Genomic DNA, 23,769 nt, shown 5'->3' on the forward strand with positions numbered 1-23,769 from the left:
ATATTATTCATTCGAAACAATTTTAATAAAAATATATATTTTTTTTCACCAACATAATATTTACTCAGTCCCGTAGAAATGTTACTGTTTATTTTTTGGACGTAAATTTTTTAATATTAGTATTACATTGGATTGTAGTGAAAAAGATAAAAAAAAAAAAAATGCCCCTAGTGTAATAGAAAAATAATGATATTTGTATAATATAAAGTAAGTTAAAAAAGTATTTATTATGTTACAACCTTCTTTTAGGACGAAATAAAATAAAAAATAACTAACATTTGAATTTGATTGAAATAAAAAATTTAAATAAATATTATATTTTAAATCAATTTTTTTTTTCAAAAAAAAGAATGAAGACATAAATTATTAAACCAAAACACTTTCTTTTTTTGGGATTTCTACCATCTCTATAAAAAATTTCATTTAAAAATATTAAACCAAACACTTTTTTTTTTTTTACATTTTATATTATACTAAAAATTAATTTTAATTCAAAATATTACATAAATTATTATTTATATCACATAATACAATTATTCATATTCAAAATTTTTACATTTAAATATGGATCCAAAATTAAAATCCTCAAACAAACAAACCCTAAAGGGACAATGGAGCATTATTTATTAAAATTAAATTCAAAACTTTTGTATATATTTTTATACGGATGTCCAAATTACTGTAATTGCCTTCTATAATTAACTAAAATTCGGCCCACGGAAATGCAATACAATGCAACAAACGCCCCTCCTTTTGTGCAGTGGTTTCTTCTACCTTCGTTGAATCTGAGTTTGCTTCTCCAATGGCGGCCGTGAGTGAATCAAGCTGCAGCTTCCTGTTCAAAGCTCACAGTATTAGTGAATTTCTCCTCTCCATCTCTCTATTAATGGCCGACCGAATCCATTTCTCTCCGGGAATTAATTAATTAAGGGTACTGCTTAATTAAGGTACGTACGGTACGATGGGCGCTTGTACTATTATGGCTCATATAGTGTTTCTTCTTCGGTTCTGGCTTCTGCTGTCATCTTCTTCGGCTGAAGACGTCGTCACCATCGATGTGAATGAGGCCAGAAGCCTTCTCAGCAGTAACGGCGGCGTCGATAATAATTACCTTTGTTTGGATGTCAGGTAATTGTTGAAGTACTTCCATGAAATCGTATTTGACTTTATGCTACTACAATTTGATAGATTGATATCGATCTCTGGAAAAAATTGAAATAGAACTGAAGAGGAATTCGGAAAAGGACATTTGGAGAAGGCGGTGAACATTCCGGTTATGTTTGATTCTCCTCGTGGTTCGTTCTCTTCATATGATTTTGTGTTATGATATTGATGTCAAATTGAATAGTTGATTTTGAGGATAAAAAAGATTCAAATTCATCTGCAGGTATGGTGAAGAACCCTAATTTCATAGATCAAGTTCGGTCTCGTTACGGCAAGGAAGATCGGCTGATTGTGGTACGATATATGCGTCGAAATATATATATATATATTTTCATAATAAAATATCTTTATCATACATTATTTTTAATACTAAATTCAAGCCAAAATTTACACAAAACCAATAAAAAAAATATACCTTGTTTACCAAAACTTCACTAAGAAATTTGGTAATTATTTTCAGAAATAAATATTATTAATATTTTAAATGAAAAAATATATGTAAAAAAATAATAAATAATACTTCATCCATCCCACTTTTTATATCCACCTTTCCATTTACGTCCGTCCCATTTATTTTGTTATTTTTATTTTTTGAAAAAAAATTATACATTCTAATCTTATTTTAAAAAAATTTCCTCGTAAATTCTCGTATCTACGGTAAAACAAACAAAATATGCTGACGGAGGGAGTAGATAATTTGGGAAGTGTTATGCTTGATGCATTTTCTCTTATATTGAAATATATAATTTATTTTACACAATGTTATCATGTTAATTTCAGAGCTGTAGAAGTGGAGTGAGATCTTTGCCAGCAGCTACAGATCTTGTCAATGCTGTAAGCATTTTTAATTTTAATTTTTATTAATTTTTTGTTAAAATAGTAATTTAACAAATCGAAGAACAACACATTCGAATTATTACTATTAAATAATGCAAGCGAGGGTAAACTTGTACTTTGCAGGGGTTCAAGCATGTGTGCAATATGAGAGGAGGATATCTGGCGTGGACTCAGAATGGATTTCCAGTTGTAAATTCACATAATGAAGAGCTAAAATAATAATAATAATAACAATAATAATAATACACAAGTTTTTTTACTATTTTGTCTCTGCCTTAAAAAAAAAAAAAAAGAGTACATTTTTTTCACACAGACATCTCATCAAACATTATTTTAATACAAAACTCAAACCAAATTTGTGATTCCCGTTTAACTAATAACTGAATATTTCCAGCATGAAGTGCAAAAAAAAGGAAAAAAAAAAAAGGAAAAGAAAAAGGTTTGATAATTCATTCCTTCATCTCCATCCTACTAAACTAAGGGCAGCAAATTTTACAACCCACCTATTTAATTCTGAATTTGAGATCGACTATCAACATTTGAGAAGTAAAAATAATAAGTGTCACCAATTTTTAATAAAAAAAGACAAAAAATCTAAATCTATGCTAAATTTAAAAGGCTAAAAATACAAGGGCAATGCCAAATACCTCTCTGCCTACTCTGATGATTTGCATATACATTCTGGGAATGGGTTTTGGTAGAATGGTTCCTCGAGTCTCAATCTTGCGCGGCCCTTGATTCCAGAAGGAGCACCGTGTCTTCTCCGTGGGGCTCCAGACCTGAAAATCCGAGGTGAATTTATAAAGTTTGTCGAAGTAAATGAGTGTTAAGATGGAACCTTTTTTTCTTTTGTTTTGTTTTTAATATGAAAATACTGTAAAAGCAGCCTAAGATGGAGACTAGTGATTGTTAAAACTTGCAGATCTAAGCTTCACTTTAATCAGTTTTTAAAATACATTAGGGATGAAATTGAGTAGTCCATGGCTTTTCTTTGCTATAATAAGGATTTTCATTCTCATGATCTGAATCAACCACAAAAATTGACACTTGAATTGAAGTTCCGTAAGTAGAGGGCACATGTATTAAGCTATGAGAAGTAAAACATGTACCTATTTCTATGCAGTTGCCTAACAAGACGAGAAAAGGATGACATGTTAAGAGTTCCAGCCTCCAATTTATCGAATAGTTCAACCAGTCGTTGCCTGCAAAATATATCAGTCAATGATGCGCGAACCAAAAAAAAAGGTTATGAAGTATGATGGATTTCGACTTTTATCAATTCTCAAAGGTGCCTAACCATACCAATCTGTCTTTTACAGGAATTATTTTCACATAAGTTTAGATGACCCGATACCAAAAGTAAAGCGCGGTTTAAATTGAGATTCACATGTTCCTTGCGTGCTGAGACATGTTAGACATAATTCGCAGCATAACAGAATATCCACAGGAGGAGAAAGGACACACATATCAGTCTATGTAAGTAACACAGACAGACAATTTCAACAATCATGCTAACCCCGGCCGTACTGATAAAAGGGTAGATACCCACTTTTTGACAAACATGGTTTGTCGATTAAAAAATATATCCAATGTGATAATGAAAACAAAGGAATTGAGATGGTGGTATTTAGGAACTAAAGCTTTTCTTAAGTTGAATCAAATCTGCACTTTTGCTGCAGTTTATTGAATTTCCCCATTGGCACCGCTAGATGCTCATTAGCTAGAGTTAACATAAGATGATGTCACTATGTTTATATAGTAAATAAATCTATGGGGGGGTGGGGAGTGGGGCATGAGAAGAATGAAAAATACCACACCATATCTATGTAATACAGAAAACAAGGGACTAGCTTAGATTATGTAGCAACATGAATTTGATGCCAACAATACCTGTCTGGAGTGATCGTTTTCCGATGCCCTAAGAATCTGCGATGACCTTCCACTGCTATTGCCATGTTCCCAGAATGGGATGGAACAAAAAGATCACTCTCTAGCGATATTATATAATCAAGGGCGGCGGATTGGGTTGCATGATGGGAAAAAGTTTTTAGTTCTTCTTCGGTTGCAAGCATTTCCTGACAGGAAAGAGAAACTCAGTAAGGCTGCTTAAAAGTATTGGTTTTGCAGATAATGCTCTCTAGTACTAGTAAATTGAATCCAACTCAACTAACTTTGGAAACTACGTTTGGAAAGCGAGATGTCAGCTCTGAGAGATGTCTGTCACCGCCATAAATTTCCCCAGCAGCAATATATATCAAGGTAGATGGTGGGTATCGGAGAGCTTGAAGAAATATTCCAACCTCTTTGGGTGTTAGAGGGCAGAGGCCGCCAATTCTTTGTTCTATTGGATTGATATTCTTAATCTTCCAATGATTTGTCTTCTCCCTGACAAATCCAAGAGATACAAAAAAAATGGCAATGCATGAAATGTGGCTCAGAGAAATAATATTGATACCTTAAGACATCAGAACTTTTCAAAGAGCAGCAGCCAAATGATGATAACAAAGTTATGTGGAAGGTGAATAATTTCAAAGCAATGCTGAGATTTAATGAATTCATAATGTCACCATATACGAAGGGAAAAAAGTGTTTCACCTCATCACTCTGAGCTCCTCTGATTCTGCATCACTGAGGCCGTAGGTACATCCAGTAAATGACAGCATATCTTTCTCATAGCGTAGATGAAGCACAATGTATCGTTCTGCACGTGATCGCAGTCGCCCCACAAGCTTCTGTGGTGTTCACTGTCATTTATACTCATAACCTAATATAAAGGTAATCCCCGTAGGAAACCTCTTAAATGCTTGAGTAAAAGTAAAAAACAGTGTATAATTTCTCTACCTCGGCTTTGTAATATGACTATAAAAAACTTTCCAAACCATTACATCAATGCAGTGAATGGTTGTAAACATTTAATGGGAACATATTCAAGCTTTCTCTTAATTGATTATCATTGTCCTATTAGGTTTCATATTTAAGGGAATAACAATGGTCTTCACCTTTGCCAGATTTTCGATGGAAGGAGAAAAACGAAGAGCATGATACAGAGCACGGCATCTTAATCTCTGTATATCAAGAGGCAGGTCATTGTTTGCGAGTCTAGAATCTGATTTTGCAACATGAATTACCTACACAATATATGAATAGGTCAACCAAAAGCATAAATAATATATTGCAAATATACTAACTTGCAGTTAAAGAGAAATCTAAGATTCCAATGTCCTACTTTGGATGCATGTTTTCCAAAATGCTCATATCAAGGCAGAGCATCCCAAATCTTGTGAACCATTTTAATATCTTTTCAGTTCCATGTTCATACAGCTGAGACATTCCATAAGCATCTTTCAGTGAGAGAGCAGGTATTTTATTTGTTTGTTTATATATTTTAGTTCAAACTTTGCAAAAGATATTTTGACAGTGTTTAATCTAGAATTCAAATTTTATACATATTATAAGAAAACAAACCATCCTGTATAGTATTGCGTTACTTGTCAGGTTGAATTGGGCAGGTCACTTTTTTTCTAAACGCTTTACCTTCAATGCAAAGATAATGTTTTAATTTGTTAGGTTGTTAAATGAGTTTGGATAGCATTTTGTATAAAGGGATTTTTGAAATGCAACACTTATTGTAATGCATTTTTTGCCTTCTTTTTAACGTTATCTTGCAGTGGATTGTAAGGCTGTTCAATTGGAATCATAGCAATATTAGCATTTACCTTTCTACAAACATGAATGCTTATGAACACTAGGTCTACCAGTTTCAAATCACTAAGCATTATTTGTTCCAGACTAAAGTAAGGATTCACATGATAACACTATATTAACCTTCCTTTGCTCAATGTAGTAGTTCCCCACAATCATATATATATATATTGGTACATAAACATTAACAAGGTGGATTATAACAAATGCGAGATACTTGCCCGATAATCTTTCCATAATTGTTTCATTTCCTCGTAGTAGCCCACACCAGACCATGAGGTGAAGTGCTTCCTAGCTCGAGGTAGAGATTCGAGTTCTTTAGGAAGCTCCTTCACAATCCTCACATCTTGTTGTAAATGTTTAATGAAATGAGGTTCATCAAATACATCAGAAAATGTACTGCAAATAATCCAATGTTAATTAACTCGAAAGCAAGCAAGTACTCATATACGACATCTATAAGCATAATATTATGATATACAATAAGACAGCCCTTGTGACAGCCACATTTTTTTTTTTCTGATATATAACAATTAATAAGTTGGTATCTGGGCATGAAGCAAAAAATAAATTTCAGCAAACCCACATACCTTGTATCTTGCCAGAAAGAACGCTTGTCCAGTTGTGGAATCACCAACGTGGCATTCATTATGTGTGCCACAGCAACCATATCGGCTATCTAAAGTTATTGTAAAAGTGACAATAAAAAGAAAAAAAGAAAAAAGAAAAAAGAAAGAGAGAAATGAGATTCCTTGCATAAAAGCTAAGGTTGGAAAAACATCATGTTGAACTAATGCATATGTTGCAAACCCCCTCCAACTAAAAATTGAGACGTGGGATGGTTTGTAAGATATCAACTTTTCATTAATTTTCATATTATTATATAATAATTTTTGCTTAGGGTTTAGCGTTTGTTTAGAACTAATATGAATCATTCACACGGGTCATGGGTGAACTAAAATTATTCCACCAAAAGTTTACAAACCAAAACTACTTACCCCAGTGCGCATTTGATTCAGTCCTCCATTACTTCGGACAGTGATATAGCGATCCCAACCCAGCACAACTAAAAATGGAAAAAAGGTAGTTCAATTTTAGTGGGTCGCAGAATTATATCAAGGTGCAGAATGAGGCAGGGGTGGATGAGTGGCGTGAGACAAGAGAACACTTAGTTCACACAAATGTAGTAAGATTCAAGTTCTAATTTTCAAATCAAGCAGTTCATCAGAAATGCTTATGAAGATGGTATGAATTCTTTTGCAAATACTGTTAGTTAAGAACACCCTCTTACAAGGACAACAAGGTTAATTGTAGAAGAACACAGGACAGTACCTTTATATTTATTAGTTGGTTCAATGCATGGATGTAAACTGTAGCTAGAAGGTGTTTCCCAAAGTTGAACCTCTAATTGCTGCAAAAAAAATAATGGAAACTATTTGTGGGAAGCTTGATACATTTGAATAATTTAAAAGACTTATGATCACACTGTCGCAATTAGGTATGCCAGAACCTCAAGGATTCCTTGGAGTTGTCAAGACAATAGGCTATGCATAATGGTGGGTTTGCCAAATTGTACAGAAAGTGGATACAAATAACTCAAGGAGCTTTAACATAATGAATGATACTAACCACAGACACACCCCACACAAATGGAACTTATACTAGTCCAAAATGTTCTCTGCTTTATATCTTTCAAATGCTAAACACTAACAATCCATCCTTTTCCAAAGGACAGTGATTCTAGGAGTTTCAGATGTAATATAAAAAACTTAACAACAAATCCAATAATTCTAAATATGGTGTTATGTGTATTGATCTTTTGGAATTTTATTTAGCATGAGATCGGTGGCTAGGTGATTGAACATTATCCCTTCCTCTCTCAGCCTACTTCTCTCCCTATTCAGTTAATTTACTCTACCCTTCAAATTCCACCTATAATCTCTCTGCTTGTCAAATCTGGGCAATTTTCTTTACTCTTCTCCACTTTTTTTTTTTCCTTGAATCAATCACAATATATGGATTCTTCAAATTACTTATACCACTATATTTTTATAAACCTAAAATTGACAGAACTTAATGAATCCACCTCATAAACAATGTATTACCAACTATCCAATTTCAATGTAATAATACTACTAATAATAAAATCCCTCAAACATCCAAAATCCACCGGAGTGATCCACGAATCTCTAAAATTATCCAAAAAATGGCAGCCAACAATCAATCACAACGTCCTAACAGCTCCGATTTGCTTAATGCGGTAACAAACATAACGAATCAAATCAATAAATTAACCAACTTATAAAATAAAGAACGAGTGGGGGCTGGAGAGAATCCTAACAGTCAAATCCATACACGATAACAGAAATATATACAATATATATCAAATAAACGCACCTGCTTCGATTCGGACTTCTCAACTCTAAGTAGAGGCATGGCGTGCTCATCATCGAGAATATCCTTACTGTACAGTATGAAAACAAATATTGACAGAGTGAACAACAGGATCACATAGAGTGCTACTGACAGGACAGAAGATTTTATGGACTTTCGAGACGTCGACGGGTTCTTCAAGTGGCGAAGGCCTCTGTCTCTGTGGGTAACCATTGTCACCTCTGACGGACGACACCACAGGTTAATGGAAAACTCAAGCACACCTGTTCCAAACCACTTTTTCTCATAGCTTCGTCTTCCCTTCCTATGGGGTCCCACGTCCCTCAGATCTTTCTTATTGGACGGCTACGATCATCTCCCTTCTCATTAAATCCTGTCCGTTGATACCTTTGTTAGTTTCATCTGACGGTCGGAATTACTTGAGATTTTTGTAATTCAATTTTACAGGACCCTCCCGGCCCACAATTGGGCCCACCATTAATGGGCCAATACTGATCGGCCCAATCCACTATGATTCGGCCCAATATATATATTTACGGACGTATATGTACGAATCACGCGGGAAGGGCGATTTTTTTGTCAGCATATGGAGAGTAGCTGTCGCGGCGAACTTCGCAATCTGCGGCGACGTTGGAGACAAGGCAGCCGTCGTCAACATCGATGTTTGGACCTCGTAGGCATCGTCGTGCATCGACTATGTTCTCGCCGCCAGCCAGTTCATCACTTTGGATTCATCATTCTGACAAAATTCTCTCCGTATATCACACCCTGCTGCAATTTCATGTCGTGCCCCGGGTTTGGACTTTGGACCCGAATTCTTTGGAGAGTTGGATTGATCGATTCCTGATAGATGGACAGCTCGTTGCAGCGCGCCAGAAGAAGAAGCGGCTACGAGCCGTCGGATACGGAGACTGACTGGCATGAAAGCCCTAAGCGCGAGATTAGGCGGCAGCCGTCTGATAATGCGGCGGACTATGATCTTCTCAATCGCCATGAAATTGGTAATGGTACACCTCGGAGGAGGCACAGCAAGTCTCCGTACAGACCGCGTGGAGAAGCCGACGGTGTTTTGAAACCTGATTTGCGCAGAAATGTGAGCCCTCTTTCTCGAAGAACTTACTCTGATAGATATGTTAGTCCATTCGTGATGTCTGAACAACGGAGGGCAAATTGTAGCGATAATGCTGGTAAAGCTTGTCAGTTTTCGCAATCTGAGCGTAGGACTAATACTGATAATGATAGGAAAACTAGTGTCAGTCCTTTTGCAATGTATGATCGCAGGAGCCATTTTGATACCGACAAAGCTGCAGGGGAGTATTTCGAAGCCAGTAGGGGGCGTGAACGCTCGGGTTATGGTAGGCGGGCAGCATCCACCCCAAAAGGGAGGTTAAGAGTGAGAGGACAGCAAATAAGCAATGATCAAGGGGAGCATAAGAAAGAGCACAGAAAGCTTTCCCCATTGCCTAACAACCACAAGCATGGTGGCCCTTTGGGGGGTGAGATCAATGAAATGGTGGCAAAAGCCAAGATATCCCGTGGGTTGAACAGACATGCTGTTGACATTGAGAGCACTGATTCCATTTCTCCGGGAGATATTTTCTTCTCCCGGGTGATTCCATCTCATCCAAAGGAGCTTCTGCCCAAGCCACCGGGTTATGTTGATGCAACTGCAGAGAAGGCACCGTTCAACAATAATTCTCGAGGAATGTCACAAATGACCACAAATTCTACTTCTGGTGTTAGCAGGCAAAGCAGCACTTTAAGTGGCTCAACTACGACTACTAGTGCGAGTGCAAGAAAGTTTATAGCAAACAGGCGAAAGAGTCACTCAGATGTGTGGTTTTCTTGCATTAAGAAAGGAACTTGCAGGAAGTCCAATAAATCTCCAGAGAAAGACAGGCCTTTTGATGAAGCTTTGTTTATTAGTAATGCGGTTGTGGTTGAAAGATTGAGACCACTTTGGGCTGATAAACATCAGCCTGCTTTGTTGAGCAGGTTCACTTTTCACAAGCAAGAAGCACTGCTTCTACAGAAAATTGTAAGTCTCTACAGATGCCTTCACTAGGGATTCAAATACATTGTCTGTACTTCCACCCAAAGACGAGTACATATCTGTTTAACAATGGCACACTCTAGTTATCTTTTTTGACATTTAGCTATGACTGTAGTTAAATTTAATTTATTGGTGACTTACTCTAGATTGTTTCTTAGGCAAACAGTGATATCTTTCCTCACATCTTGATGAAAGGACCTCCTGGTACTTGTAAGAAAGCATTGACAATGGCACTTCTCCAAGAGATATATGGGGAATCTGTTTCGAATGTACGTCCTCTGAGATTGAATACACTTGACTTTATAAAGTTAACTTCAATTTTCTTATCAGTTAATGCTTTTTTTTTTGTGTTTTTTTCCCCTTTTGCAGATATCACACGACTTACGGTACTTTCACATTATGGTATGCTTGAAATTTGATAGGTCCTTCTCATGTTTTTATGTCTATTGGAAATGTTTTAAATTTTCATGTTCTGAATACCCATTGGAGTCATGCTCAAACCTGCTTTAGTTTTTTGCTTATTGCACATATGTCTATTATTAGTTTGAGTTGATGTTGAGGATGAATAGAAGGAAATCAACACTGTAGTCATTTATTTGAGAATATCAATATAAAAGTCGGTAGATGCATACATGCAAATGGATTGCATTACATGTTAGTTTAGTGCCATTCTTATACTCAGGCACTTGACTTCATTAAAGCACATTAGTGGCGACCACTTTAATCCACCTTTTACTATTATGAAAACTATAGCTAGTATAAATTCATTTTATTATATTTCTTTTTATACTGATGGTCGATCTGGCAACTAGCATGGTTGAACCACTTGCACCATGGATTTGGGAAGATGGTCGATCTGGCAACTAGCATGGTTGAACCACTTGCACCATGGATTTGGGAAGATCTTTATGCCATGCACCATTCACAACTGCGCACAGGACTGTGCTTTTTAACTCTCAAATGGTTGCTTTTTAAATCACCTGTCTGAATAAAATATAATACGGCCTTCCCAACTTCATAGCTTGTTGATCCTCCAAATTACCAATCTTGTCATCAATACTATTTTCCTTATTTTCTTGATCTTAATTTTATTCTTTGTTTTATAAACAGGAACCAAGGCCGATGCAAATTGTTGTTCCAGTTACTTCGAGCCCTCACCATGTGGAGCTCAATGTATACTCAGAACCAAAAGCAGCATATGCATTAACAGCCCTAGTCAAGAAAATAAGCAGCGAGCATGCGGCCCCCCCAGAAATAAGTGTTGTTCCTTTGAGGGCAGATTATAAAGGTGCATCTTCTCAATTGTATCATGAATGTGCTCCCGCTTGAAATTCATTGTCAGAAATCAATGTAGTAACAGATTTCATCGGCTACTGTAGTATTGGTTCTCTATGATGTTGACAAAGCTACGGATAACATGCAACACTTGATAAAATGGATCATGGACTGCTACACCGATTCTTGCAAACTACTTATCTCCTGTGAAGATGATGTAGATGTTATTGAATCTGTAAAGAGCCGCTGCAAGGTCATCGAAGTTGAACCTCTCAAAACTCATGAGGTAAAAAAATACTTTTTGCTGTTATTTTCATGTCCTGTTTTGCTTAGTCAACATGTCATCCTTTATATGTATTTTATTTTATGACATGGTTTTAAATCGTCCTGTCCCATTCTTTTATTGCCTGCATAGGTAATGGAGGTTCTTTCCCAGATAGCTAAAGAAGAAGGCTTTGAACTATCGATGAGTTTTGCTGCCAAGATTGCAAACAAATCAAAGCATAATCTAAGGAGAGCAATCATGGCACTTGAAGCCTGCAAAGCGCACAAGTACGTTAATCAGTGACAAGTTATTTTTATTTTTTTTGATCTTTTACTCTTCCTAACAAGCATGTATCTTCAGTTATCCTTTTTCTGAAGACCAACCTATTCCTCTCGGATGGGAAGATGTTGTTGTTGAACTAGCGGCAGATATTTTAGCAGATCCAATGTCAAAGAGGTTTAGCTTTGACTCGTTGTTGCTATTTTGCTAGTAATTAAAGATTTTCATTGTTACCGATGATCTTTGTAGCTTGTCTATCAATGAACTTTTTATTCAATATTTCTAACAGCGAACCTTATATTTCTTTTGGCTAGATTATTTATTGTAAGGGGGAAGATCCAAAAACTTCTGGCCGATTATGTTCATCCAAGATTAATCCTCCTGGTAATGTACTATACTTATAAGCGCCATTTTCCATGCTCCTTGTATAATTCTGGAGATGATTTTATTAGACAGACATTATGCATTTGCAAAATATGCAATTTCACAAACTGCTATATTACAGAAGCTTGTCGAGCAATTACTTCATGGCATTGAGGCTAGTCGGAAGAGGGAAGTTTACTATTGGTATGCTTACTACGTAAGTCAAAACCCCTTGCTATACTTACTAAACTCAAGTTCCGAATAATGAGGATCTGAAGGAACAACAAATGAATGATTTGAGTTTGATTTGCAGGATAAGAAACTCCCTATCGGGATGACTGCCTTATTAAAACTAGAAGGTAAAAGAACCACTTTGAATAGCTTGGTGACTTACATATGAATATACTATCGTTTTTATTTCAAATTTAACATTTTGTAACACTGGAATCAAACTCTTGAGAGTTTCGACTAGTTCTCTTAATGCCTCACTAATGTGCTCCGATGATGCAGAGTTTGTGGCCAAGTTCATGAGCATATACAGGAAGGGTTCTTCGGCAGGCCGCCAATTTTAGCACACATTTCAGGTGATGACTAAACACATCATAGATGGTTGTGATTTGGAGAAAGTAAATTTTTTCTTTTCTGCTTCAATTTGCCATGCTCGATTACAACGTACAACGATAGAAACCATTTTTGATGAACTTCAATTTTTTACTGAACTATCAAGTGCTCGTTGTTGTGTGCGACACTACTACGTGCATTAGTCACAACATTTGGATTCATTAGTGTATTTGTGAGGGAAAAGAGAAACCCGAGAAAGACCACACGCTTAGTCGCGTATGAGTAAAAATTGTGTGTTTATCATAGGCTCCGAGAAGTTCAAAATGATGTGAAATACACCTGAGATTCGATTGATTCTGTATTGTGTTATTCATGCAATGCCTATGTTTATCTTAGGAATTTTCTTGCATGTATTAGTCTTCGACCCCATACACCCGTCGTTAGGATAGCAACGACCCCCCAAGAATCGAACGATTTTAAGGATAGTCATATCATTCGAACTTCTAACTGTATATATCTTTTATGTCCCGTGAGTTGGGTAGGCTATTTGAGTAGCCAGTTCTGTCTACATAGAGCTATAGATATCTCATCATTCGACGAAGTCGACATAAATAAGGCACAAGTTCAAGTTTTAGGACACAAACATTCATAGTAACCTTGTCTTTAAAAGAGTTGGGAAGTTATGAGAATCTTACTGTTTCGGAGTCCAGACACGAAGGAGTCGATCGTAAAACGAGCACGTCGCAATCACCGGAAGATTCGGCGACGTGCCTCTTTGCCAATCAGCTCCGTATGCGAGCGAACCATGTTTGTTGTAGGTTTCGACCACTTCGATCTTATCGCTTTCGAACCTCACAATCGCAAAGCCATTGTGCATGCACGCTGCGAGCGCCCGTCCCGTCCTAGACGGATGGTGTTTGATCCTCCAAATGCCTCCGCCTAAACAAATTGACGACTCGACAACAGGCTTTGACATCGACCTAACATCCCAAATCCTCAAGTGCTCGTCGTAGCTCCCGGTCAACAGTGTATTCGAATCGCCGGGGCTTTTCGCGACGCAGCAAACGCCCATTTTGTGAGCTTTAGAGTTTTGGAATACCAACTTGGAAGGATCGTCGCGGATATCCCAACAAGCGAACTTGCAGTCGTCCGAGCCGGTGTACACTAGCGTTGGTTGCTGGATGTCGAATGAAGCAGCCCAGACCTCGAAGTCGTGCGCCTTCCAATCGTGTCGTATGCTCAGGCGGGACTCGTCGAGCGAGACTACAGAAACCGATCCATCGGAACGCCCGACTGCCATGGCATTTCCCGACGGATTCCAATCGATGTACAAGCACATTGAAGAGCTGATCATTTGCCCGCATACTTCGCTTAGACAATTCTCTGCATTGAACCCGAAATTCTTAGGAATAAACGAACTATCCCGTGTCGACAGAAAACAACACGAGTGAAAAAGGTAAGAAATGATCAACAACTTTGCCTTAAGATTGAAATCGGAACTTAAGCCTCTACATTCTCGCTTACAAAGTATGCGTATCAGACATTTAATTTTGATTTTTTTCTTCAGAAAACGTGAAGGCTAAATAGTAAAAAATTGTATACAAGCTAAAAAGAAACACACCTTATGAGATGTAAGAAACACAAAAATACGCGACCCTCGCCTTTAAATAGACCAATTTTGAACCTTTTTTCTTCAGAAAACGTGAAGTCTAAATGGTGAAAAACTGTATAGAAGCTAAAAAAGAAACACAAAACACGCGACCCTCGCCGGTAAATAGACCAATGGTATTGAAGCTACGACCATGTTTTTAGCCTCCAAACATTCGATCATATCATCGATAAAAATAAATACACGACCAAAACAAACCTTGGAGAGAAGTCGCAAAAATCAAACCACAATTGTTGAAATGATGAGGTAGTGAAGTCCGAGGCTTTCAAAATTAGGTTTCGAAAGTGCTTTTCAACTCACCGAATAATCACTATCAAGAACAAAAACATTAAGAAATCAAACACGACTCATACCTTTTATCTGCGAACCATCTGAACCACGACATTGAAGGCTATAAATCCTAACATAACCATCGGCGTCCGCTTGAGCAAGCAACGGCAAGCTGCTATCGGAGGAGAGTCTCGGGCTCCACTTGACATCGAAAATTCCGGCGGTTTCGACTGTCTGAATCAACTCAAGCAGACCAGCATCAGCGTTAACATTAAATAGCGAAATGCTACCTGACCGGCGAGGCTCATCGCCCTCTTGAAGGACATAAGTGGAGGCTGCTAGCACGTCGGAGCACGATTCGTGGGGACAGAACTCCACGGCATCTGCATTTCCGTCCAGGATGTAATGTCCTACGTCCATATGTATCTGTCTGTTTATCGATCTGAGTGTAAAGGAAACAGATGGGATTAGAAGAAAAGGAATTCAGCTCGGTTGCGCATTTCGTCGAACAGGTGGTGGACAAAAACGACGAATGCCTAAAAATGAAGCTTGAATTTAGAACAACGTTGAATTTTGGGAATCGATCGGCCAATGTAAGCTTACCAGTTGTGATTATTGATTCCCGAAGCTTGAACAAGGAAATTAAAGAATGGTTGCTGCAAATAGTTACCGTTAAGTTCGTTGGGATGAGAAGAAAGAAGATGAAGAAATAGGGGAAGTGTAACAAGTAGCCTTAGCAAATTTTTTATGCGTAAATATATATATAATTTAAAATTTTAATTTTTTTCCATGATTCGAATTAATTTTTTCTTTTTTGTGTTATTAAAAAATATTTTTACTTTCTTTTTTATTATAAAAAAAATTATACTATTTATTACACATTTTCATTAAAACTTTTACATATATATTTGGATACAAAATTAAATGGAGTGTTAAATAATATAAATACAAATGTGAAAATTAATTGAACTTTGGATCCGGTTGCTTTGCTTGGCACTGTTAACCTTTCTATTTTATTTATTATTATTATTATTATTATGTTTATTATATATAAATATATATTTTATTTATTTATATTCATATTGAAAATACTATTTAATTAAAGTATATATTTATTAGTGAGAAGGATTAAATAGAACAAATAATGAAGTGATACGATGAATATACTTATTTTTTTATTTAGGACCGATGGACAGTATAATTTATCATAGTTTAACTTATATACATCATGACATTATATATTTATGTTATACTCCTTTCGTCCGTCTCTATTATAGACACTGATGAAAGTATCTTTTGTAATTTTTTTTTTAATTTATACTACGTTTTGATATAATAATTAATATTTAAAATCTAATACGATAAAAAAAAAATGAAACTTTAGAGCCAAACTGAAGTAATATTAATATAAAACCATCCGGAAGATATGCCAACTATTACCCAGTCGGAAACGTCGCCGTTTCATATATTTCAAATCAGGCATTAAAACGGTAAACCAGAGAGCCATTAGCATAAAAACTCAAAACATCCAAATGAAGATAGGCGTGAACTTGCACCCTGTTCTGATGTGTTCATTTCATCCCCAATTCGACGTATAGATACAGACCTGTATGTGTGTATAAACATATGTATATATATATACCTCAAATACAATCCCAAGGACAGTTCGAAAGAACGGCAAAGCCACATAAAAAGTGTCACCATCATCATATATTCGACTCCGGCTCTTCCACTTATTCGCGTAGCCACGCTTTATGTACCTTCATAAAATTGTTTGCAAGGCTCCACAGAAAATCAATTACATGGCATGGAAATTTCACGAACCTGGAAAACAATGCGACGCACAACTTAATGATTATTTTCGATTAAGGTAGGATCGTTGCAATAAAAGGAAGAAATTGTTGGTTAAAAGGTGGATACATTGGAACAAGGCCGCTGTATGATTAAATCCACAAGATATTTGTGTAGCTTTGATGTTCTCGGGAAGGTTGAGCAACATCGGCTCGCTGTAGTCAACATCGTCGCCTTGTCCCTGGAAATGGCCACTTTATTTAGTCGATATAATGAAATTTGCATATGAAGTGGAACACAACACAAACAATATTAGGTATGTTTGGTTTGTGTTTTGAACACAAATCAACGCTATTCAGTCTGCACAGTTTTAATTTTTTTTTTTTATTTCTTCTCACAAAATACTGCATCAAAATACTATTTAAATCATAACTCAAATAAAAAACTCAATTTTTAAATCAAAACCAAACAAACCCATTGCTTCTGAAATATGTAATTTACTCACAAACTTATGCATGATTGAAATTTCTATATTTTTGGAGTTTCAATTTTTTTACTATGCAATAATTATAATTCTATACAAAATACATTATTTTTTTTACAAAACATCACATTAAAACCTCTGTTCAAACAAAAAAACAAGAACCGGAAAATTAAATCAGCCTTCAAAAGAATGTGCCGGATTCCTGAAAACAATTTCTACATTTATATCTCATTTAGTTTCCATGAATACTATAAATTAGGAACAATAATTTCATCAATTATTTGGAAGATGAGACCAAATCCAGACGAGTAACGGATCAGCCACTTACTCTTTGATTCACCAAACTAGGTATGTTCATTTGCAATAATCATGTCGATTCAATCCGTGAACAAACCAAGGTAAATCCACTAAACAAAATTTTCTCAAAACTAAAACACAACTGGCAAATGGAGATACTAGTGTAATATGGCGCAAATACTACTATCGAGTGTTCTTTTCTGTAATAGTGTTCGTGAGTGATTTATTCGATGGATTAGCTGTACATTTAATCAAATGGGCTCAAGGAAAATCACTCAACATAATGCAATAGGAATTCTCAACGAGCTGATTTGAGTAAAATTATGAGCATAAATAATTTTGCAAGAAAAAGTACGGTGATAAAACTGACCAATTGTCCTCCGGGAGAATGGCCATCATCTTTAAACGTTCCATTCGATCCACCCCAGCCCCATGTGTAAATAAAGCCACCTAGAGATTAGCAAAACGGCAAGAGGCATGAGCTCCAAATAAGAAACGATACCAAATTCAAACCAACAGAATACTTCATGTTAATTAGAATAGAGAGTTAGAAAGAATTGCCAGAAATTGCCGCAGTATGCTTCCAACCACATGATACCTGTTTACAGCAATATTGTATATGAAAACAAGAATACGCAACTAAATGTTGGCGATTAAATTGGAATGGAAAATATGATTATTTCAGCATTATTTTGATGCCTGTAAATGCGATTCTAGACATGCTTAGGACACAAATCAGGTAACAAGAACAAGAACATTGCTGACGACAAAGCATGCATCTAAGTTTTCAGGACAGTAGACATTACTAACCTTGGTAACTGATTGCCTCAAGAGTGGACCTTGAACTCTTTCAGGGGTGTAAGAAATATCTGTGCCACTGATAAACATTACGCCAATCAAATGAAGCACATTATTGCATAGAAAATAAATTACAACGAATTTCTTATATAACATGATTATATGTGAAGCATAGCATATACCCTATCCCAAGGCAACCGTTCTCGTTGGAGCCCCAAGTGTACATTTCTCCACCGTCTGCCATAAAAAGAAGTGTTTCTAAAACATTTTGCTTTACAGAGAAACTAGGCCAGAAAAGTGCAAGGAAATTGGTAGTGGTAATGAAATTGGATGCTCTTTGGACGTTTAAATTGATAGTATGTCAAAATACCTAATCTGAATAATATGACGAAATGCAAAAAGATTCTTTGAAGCTCAACAAGCGTGTGTAGATGCACAACTCCAAAATTACATAGTGGTTTTTATTTTTTATTTTTTTCGGAGAGTAGTAGTCTCACATGGTTGAAATTGAAGCCAATTTTGTGAGCTTGTGTTACATGGTTTAATTTTTATTATCGTATTCCTGTGTCTAGAATTTCCGTTATCCTCGTGGGATTTATCATTAGACAGCGCTAGAGAAAATTTTACACTAAAGTAAAAGGGGCTTCGGAATTGGAAGATCCCTAAAAACGATGAACGCACTCAACCCAGTACTTCTGTTATATCGATTAGGCCAGTATTAAAAAAGAAAAAACAATGCATTGTATAACTCCGACATAGAATGAGAGCATAGTCCACAAATAATTATTATTCAACTTAAAAGAGAAGCTATAGAGATTATATAATGTGGAAGTCCAAATATGTTTTTTTTTTTTTTTTTTTTTGTGAAAAATCATGAACTGGTTTAAGACATTATCCATATTGGTTTGTATAGGAACACATCTATATTCGAAAAGCACATGCTGTTTTCTCTTCAAACTATCCTTTGATGCAAGTTTCAATTGAGAAAAGCTTAATATTTAATATCTCAAATTCGGAAACAGGAAAGGTGTGAATTACTCATGCTCTTGTTTAAATGAAAATGAAATTAAAGCATATGTTCGATGAAAGGATTACTTGTGACAACACAGGTGTGATAACCACCACATGCAACCTCTTCCGAAGTTGGTAGCGGGCTAATCATAGATGGAGTCGTCGCACTTTTAGCTTTTCCAAAACCCTTTTGAAAATAAAGTTAATGATAATTAGACAGGAGAGTGAGTGGGAGTTTGTAGAAAACATTGTAAGAATCGGATTGCAGTAATTGATGAATTAAGATCATACCCATTTCCCTAATTCTCTTTCGCCAAAGAAATATACACAGCCATTTTCTGTGATATTTAACCAAATTTGAGAGCTTGGTTAAGCTAATTATAAGATAAAAAATAAGACGAGCACATTAACCGTAAATACACAAGTGAAATACCACAAATGCAGGTGGAGTGCAGCATCCCCGCAGCAACACTTTTGACCTAATATAGTGATTCATTGTTCTCAGACAGATTCTTCAAATGAAATATAGATTTTAAGAAAAAGTAAAATGGTAATGTAAAAACTACCTTGATCCCCTCAAGCCCCTTAATTAGTCGGGGTGTATACTCACTGCATTTGACCATAGGAACAACTTGATCAAACATCAGTCAGAAATTGAGGAAACCAAAAAATATATAAACCGGAGGTAGATAATGGATTGCTACTCTTGTCTGCGAGCAATGTCGAAAGAAAAAAAATAAAATTATTTCTTATCAGCTTTCCTAGTAATTTTTCAGAGACATGATCAGCAACACAGTTGACAAATGAAGAATTACAATCTAGAAGTCTTGTTTCAATCCATCAAATGACAAAAGCACATGGAGTTACTTTTTCTATGGAACAAACATCTTTAACAGGCAAATAGACTTTCTTTACCATAAAAATAAAAATATATATACTCAAAATTTCTTATTGTTTCACGAAGCAATACATGCTAATAAAGATGATAGGTGCCGCACATTCTATATGCAGAGTATCATGATACCACAGTTTAAAATTAGATGACTATAATTTCTTAGAAGAAAACCTGCTACTTGTTTGGAAACCAAAAATGCTCGACCCATGTCCATGCCCAAGTCTTCCAGACTCTCCTCCTCCCCAACTCAGAGCTTCCCCTTTATCTGGTGAAAACATATAAGAGATAACAATGGTGAACTATCTGCCATGACAGCAATTCATAGACAATTGTAAAGTACTGTGGACAAGGCTGCTGGTTGTTAGATAAGAGCATTAAGATACATTTATCAGACCTGTGACAGCAATTGAATGCTCGAATCCCAATGATACACTTTTAATGGTGACTCCATCTAAGCATTCAACTTTACGTGGAAGAGGAATGATATTTTCTGCTTCTGCAAATCAGCCCCAAACAAGAGATGATTACAGCGGATGCAAGTGAATTGTAATAACTAAATTGATGAAATTAGACAAATAACAAAAACCAAAAATCTGTTTGACCTCTAGATTTATAATCACTGATAATGATGATACTTTTTAACAATGCCATGTTTTCAGGCACCTACATCAGGGTTTAAGACTATTCACATTTATGACGACAGAATTAAATGGAGACAGTATCACTTACTCTTTCCAAGGCCGAGTTGTCCATTTGCATTCTTCCCCCAGACATAGAGTTCACCGTCAACTATGAAGAGACAGATTAGCATATAATTAGAGTACAATGAAAAAGTTCTTAATACATCGATTGTGAAAAGCTGCTGCAACTACAACAGGCGTGGAAATAAAGCTCCAAAACCAGCCAAAAGACATTAAGTTGTCGCAACAATAGATCGTTTAATCTATGGAGTAATCGAATTCAGTCATTTAAAATTAAGTAAAAGGGAAATAAAAAATTAAGCACATCCATAATATAATATTAACTCAGTTTCAAGGTAGATATATACATACTGGCACATGGATTCACTTTGTGGAAGTAAATATACAAAATCTCTGGGAAAGTTTAGCAGCACCATCGTACTTGCTAACAAATTTAAAAAGATGTTTTTGAATACTGAACCTGTAATGGCAGCAGAATGATGATAACCGGCCGAAATTTTAATAATCCTTTTAGGAATACTAGAAATCCTGAGAGGCTTCTGCAACGATTATTACCAAAATGAAGTATCAGCAGACAAAGTGAACCATTGAATCTTAAAAAAGAAAAAAAAAAGTTCCTTAATGATAAAGGAATGGGCAAAGAAGGAACTGTACTCTTTCAACATCACTATAAGTAACGTGAAAATGTCTAAACAGTGGAAGCAGTAAACACATAATATTCTTGATTTTTGCCAACACAAAATTATTAACCAATATCAACCATTTTAATTTATTTATTTTTCTTGAAACAAAACCACTTTTAAACAGCAGAGTGGGAAAAATGGGGATATTGTCGCGGTGGCATACAATTGCATAATTTTGAAAATCTGATATCCCTAGCTGTCCGAAGTCATTGAGTCCCGTAGCATACACATCTCCATTTTCTGCCACATAAAGTTACTTTAAGAAATTTCAATAGCTGAAATATAGATAAAAGTAAAGCTATATTCCGAAGTTTACAATAAAAATCCTATAAATCCACCACTTGCAATGATCAAGTGACGAAGCACAAGATTTCAGCCATCAAATGGCTGATTACAACCAGAAATAAATGATTAGAAAAATTCTGCAGCATCATAAGCTATTCTCAGAGATACCCGAGGTTCGTCTACTGCGCAAAAAGATTACTTTTGTTACAATTAATTGAAAATTGCATTTTCATATGCAACGATTGCCAAGAACTATAGCAGTTAGCCACCAAAACATACACATTTTCTTTGAACAAAATGAGATCGATCGGAGTATGCAAAGTTTAGGGCGATAAAAATTATGGCAACATCATAAGCTATTTTCAGGCATAACCGAGGCTCGTATACCGCACAAAAAGACAATTTCTGATGCCATTAATTTGAAACTGCATTTTTCTATGCATCGATTGCCAAGAACTCCGGCAGTTAGCCACCAACACATACACATATTCTTTGACCACAATGAGTTCTATTCGGAGTATGCAAAATTAAAGAGCTTATCCCCTGCAACCATCTAATTCATCGAATTTACGGTGATCAACAAAGTCCATGCTTCAAAAGATACCCCATACGCCATTCTTTCATTCCCAACAAATCCTTCAATTCAGAAACCTTTTGTTGTCTAATTATTACGACAAATTCAAACAGAATTCTAGCAATAGCCATTTGAAGTTCAACAACATCCACAGCAGAAACCTTTTCAATGTAAATTCAAAAAAACGCGATGGATTCTCATCAAATCATACTATCCATTGTCCAATGTCAAAAAACAAAATGTTCGAAAACAGACAAGAATAAGTAGAAAATTCACCAGTGAGAAAAACTGTGTGAGCGCCGCCGCAAGCAACCTCGATCAAACTCTGATCATCAAAAGCAGACGACGCAATCGGTTTGGGCCTCCACTGGGAATCCAAACTGCCCAATCCGAGCCTCCCGAAATCCCCATTTCCCCACACGCCGACGAATCTCTTTCCTTTATTTAACTCTTCCGCGCGTCCGCCATTATCGACAGAAACCCACCTTCGAGGGACCGATCCGAAGGCTGGACTTTCCTTGCTCGCTAAGTTCAAAACGGGCGCCAGTTTCTTTGCGCGGGCATAAGCTCTTGACACTGCCGCCATTCTCAAGAACTGTGGATAATCAACCGGAGCTCATCGAGAATTGGGGGTTTTTGAGGTTCTGGATGACGGGAAATTCAATGCGATGGAAATATAAATTTTGACTTGTGGCTTGATTTAGTGAGACGTAGTGTGCTTTTGCTGTCGCTGCGTTGCAGAAACTAATTCGCATTTGATCGTTTGTAGCATTTAATGCTAATCTTAATACAATGTCCCCATGATTCGATCCAATTCATTAGCCCAATAAATCAGATCCAATTCATTCAACCAATTAGTAAGAGCAGAGTTTATAAATTTAATTCATTCAAATTAAACTTTTAATAATTAATTAATTATTGTATGTTTTTATTCTCCATTTTAGAATAGAATTTTAATAATAATGTTAGAATTTGACATAATAATTTGTAAGAAAATAGTATCAAATATAATGTACTTGAAAAAGTTCAGAAATGGAATGATACAAAATTTTTTAAAAAATAATACCATGTTAGATGATATAATTGACCATCTCACCCAAAGTTTTAATATGTTAAAATACGGATCATTTATTTATTTACTTATTTAGTTTTAGATTTAATAAATTAAAATTTAGTCTTATCTATATATTTATATTATTTAGATTTGAATTTATCAAATTGTCTTTATTACCATTCAAATGTCTCAAATAATATTTCATTCATCTATATGTATGGGTCACCTTTACTTTTTATTTCATTGTATTTAATATTAAAAATATTTTTATATTTATATAATTTTTTTTTGTACAAATGTCTTTATATTAGTATTATAAGATACTAATTAAAGTATTTTTACAATTTTTTTTTATTTGTACCAC

At 35.7% G+C, this 23,769-nt stretch overlaps 5 protein-coding genes across 8 annotated transcripts; 2 read left to right on the forward strand and 3 right to left on the reverse strand.

Moving 5' to 3' along the window:
* Nucleotides 1-709: 709 nt before the first annotated feature.
* Nucleotides 710-3,693, forward strand: LOC127240533 (thiosulfate sulfurtransferase 18-like). The gene is made up of 7 exons (XM_051259256.1): nt 710-1,128; nt 1,222-1,295; nt 1,388-1,458; nt 1,945-1,998; nt 2,125-2,793; nt 3,125-3,246; nt 3,321-3,693. The coding sequence occupies exons 1-5, from the start codon at nt 962-964 to the stop codon at nt 2,218-2,220; spliced, it is 462 nt and encodes a 153-aa protein (XP_051115213.1). The 5' UTR covers nt 710-961; the 3' UTR covers nt 2,221-2,793; nt 3,125-3,246; nt 3,321-3,693.
* LOC127240532 (O-fucosyltransferase 38-like) lies at nt 2,423-8,364 on the reverse strand. The gene is made up of 11 exons (XM_051259255.1): nt 8,101-8,364; nt 7,036-7,114; nt 6,702-6,769; nt 6,294-6,382; nt 5,925-6,102; nt 5,001-5,129; nt 4,597-4,733; nt 4,173-4,386; nt 3,892-4,076; nt 3,111-3,203; nt 2,423-2,780 (listed from the first exon to the last, which is right to left on the reverse strand). The coding sequence occupies exons 1-11, from the start codon at nt 8,308-8,310 to the stop codon at nt 2,657-2,659; spliced, it is 1,506 nt and encodes a 501-aa protein (XP_051115212.1). The 5' UTR covers nt 8,311-8,364; the 3' UTR covers nt 2,423-2,656.
* Nucleotides 8,365-8,673: 309 nt separating this feature from the next.
* Nucleotides 8,674-13,268, forward strand: LOC127240098 (uncharacterized). Its single transcript, XM_051258565.1, has 11 exons — nt 8,674-10,135; nt 10,309-10,419; nt 10,520-10,552; nt 11,261-11,438; nt 11,530-11,711; nt 11,841-11,977; nt 12,051-12,146; nt 12,284-12,353; nt 12,475-12,549; nt 12,646-12,691; nt 12,843-13,268. The coding sequence occupies exons 1-11, from the start codon at nt 8,948-8,950 to the stop codon at nt 12,902-12,904; spliced, it is 2,178 nt and encodes a 725-aa protein (XP_051114522.1). The 5' UTR covers nt 8,674-8,947; the 3' UTR covers nt 12,905-13,268.
* A 108-nt stretch (nt 13,269-13,376) lies between these two features.
* Nucleotides 13,377-15,588, reverse strand: LOC127240417 (uncharacterized). The gene is made up of 3 exons (XM_051259095.1): nt 15,436-15,588; nt 14,916-15,274; nt 13,377-14,276 (listed from the first exon to the last, which is right to left on the reverse strand). The coding sequence occupies exons 2-3, from the start codon at nt 15,250-15,252 to the stop codon at nt 13,585-13,587; spliced, it is 1,029 nt and encodes a 342-aa protein (XP_051115052.1). The 5' UTR covers nt 15,253-15,274; nt 15,436-15,588; the 3' UTR covers nt 13,377-13,584.
* A 623-nt stretch (nt 15,589-16,211) lies between these two features.
* On the reverse strand, nt 16,212-23,088 carry LOC127240582 (ultraviolet-B receptor UVR8). Of its 4 annotated transcripts, XM_051259322.1 has the most exons (16): nt 22,628-23,085; nt 21,656-21,732; nt 21,270-21,348; nt 20,838-20,897; nt 20,503-20,604; nt 20,280-20,373; nt 19,780-19,822; nt 19,647-19,692; nt 19,505-19,551; nt 19,298-19,400; nt 18,385-18,439; nt 18,215-18,281; nt 17,966-18,002; nt 17,775-17,854; nt 16,753-16,864; nt 16,212-16,656 (listed from the first exon to the last, which is right to left on the reverse strand). In XM_051259322.1, exons 1-16 carry the CDS (start codon nt 22,935-22,937, stop codon nt 16,649-16,651), a joined length of 1,320 nt encoding a protein of 439 aa, XP_051115279.1. In that variant the 5' UTR covers nt 22,938-23,085; the 3' UTR covers nt 16,212-16,648. The 4 variants fall into 4 exon arrangements, with proteins under 4 accessions (XP_051115279.1, XP_051115280.1, XP_051115281.1 ...); XM_051259323.1 differs by lacking the exon at nt 17,966-18,002; XM_051259324.1 differs by lacking the exons at nt 19,298-19,400; nt 19,505-19,551 and having other exon boundaries at nt 22,628-23,088.
* Nucleotides 23,089-23,769: the final 681 nt, after the last annotated feature.

Source organism: Andrographis paniculata, unplaced genomic scaffold, assembly GCF_009805555.1.
Source record: "Andrographis paniculata isolate CXL003 unplaced genomic scaffold, ASM980555v1 Contig79END, whole genome shotgun sequence".
In the NCBI taxonomy this organism is placed as follows: domain Eukaryota; kingdom Viridiplantae; phylum Streptophyta; class Magnoliopsida; order Lamiales; family Acanthaceae; genus Andrographis; species Andrographis paniculata.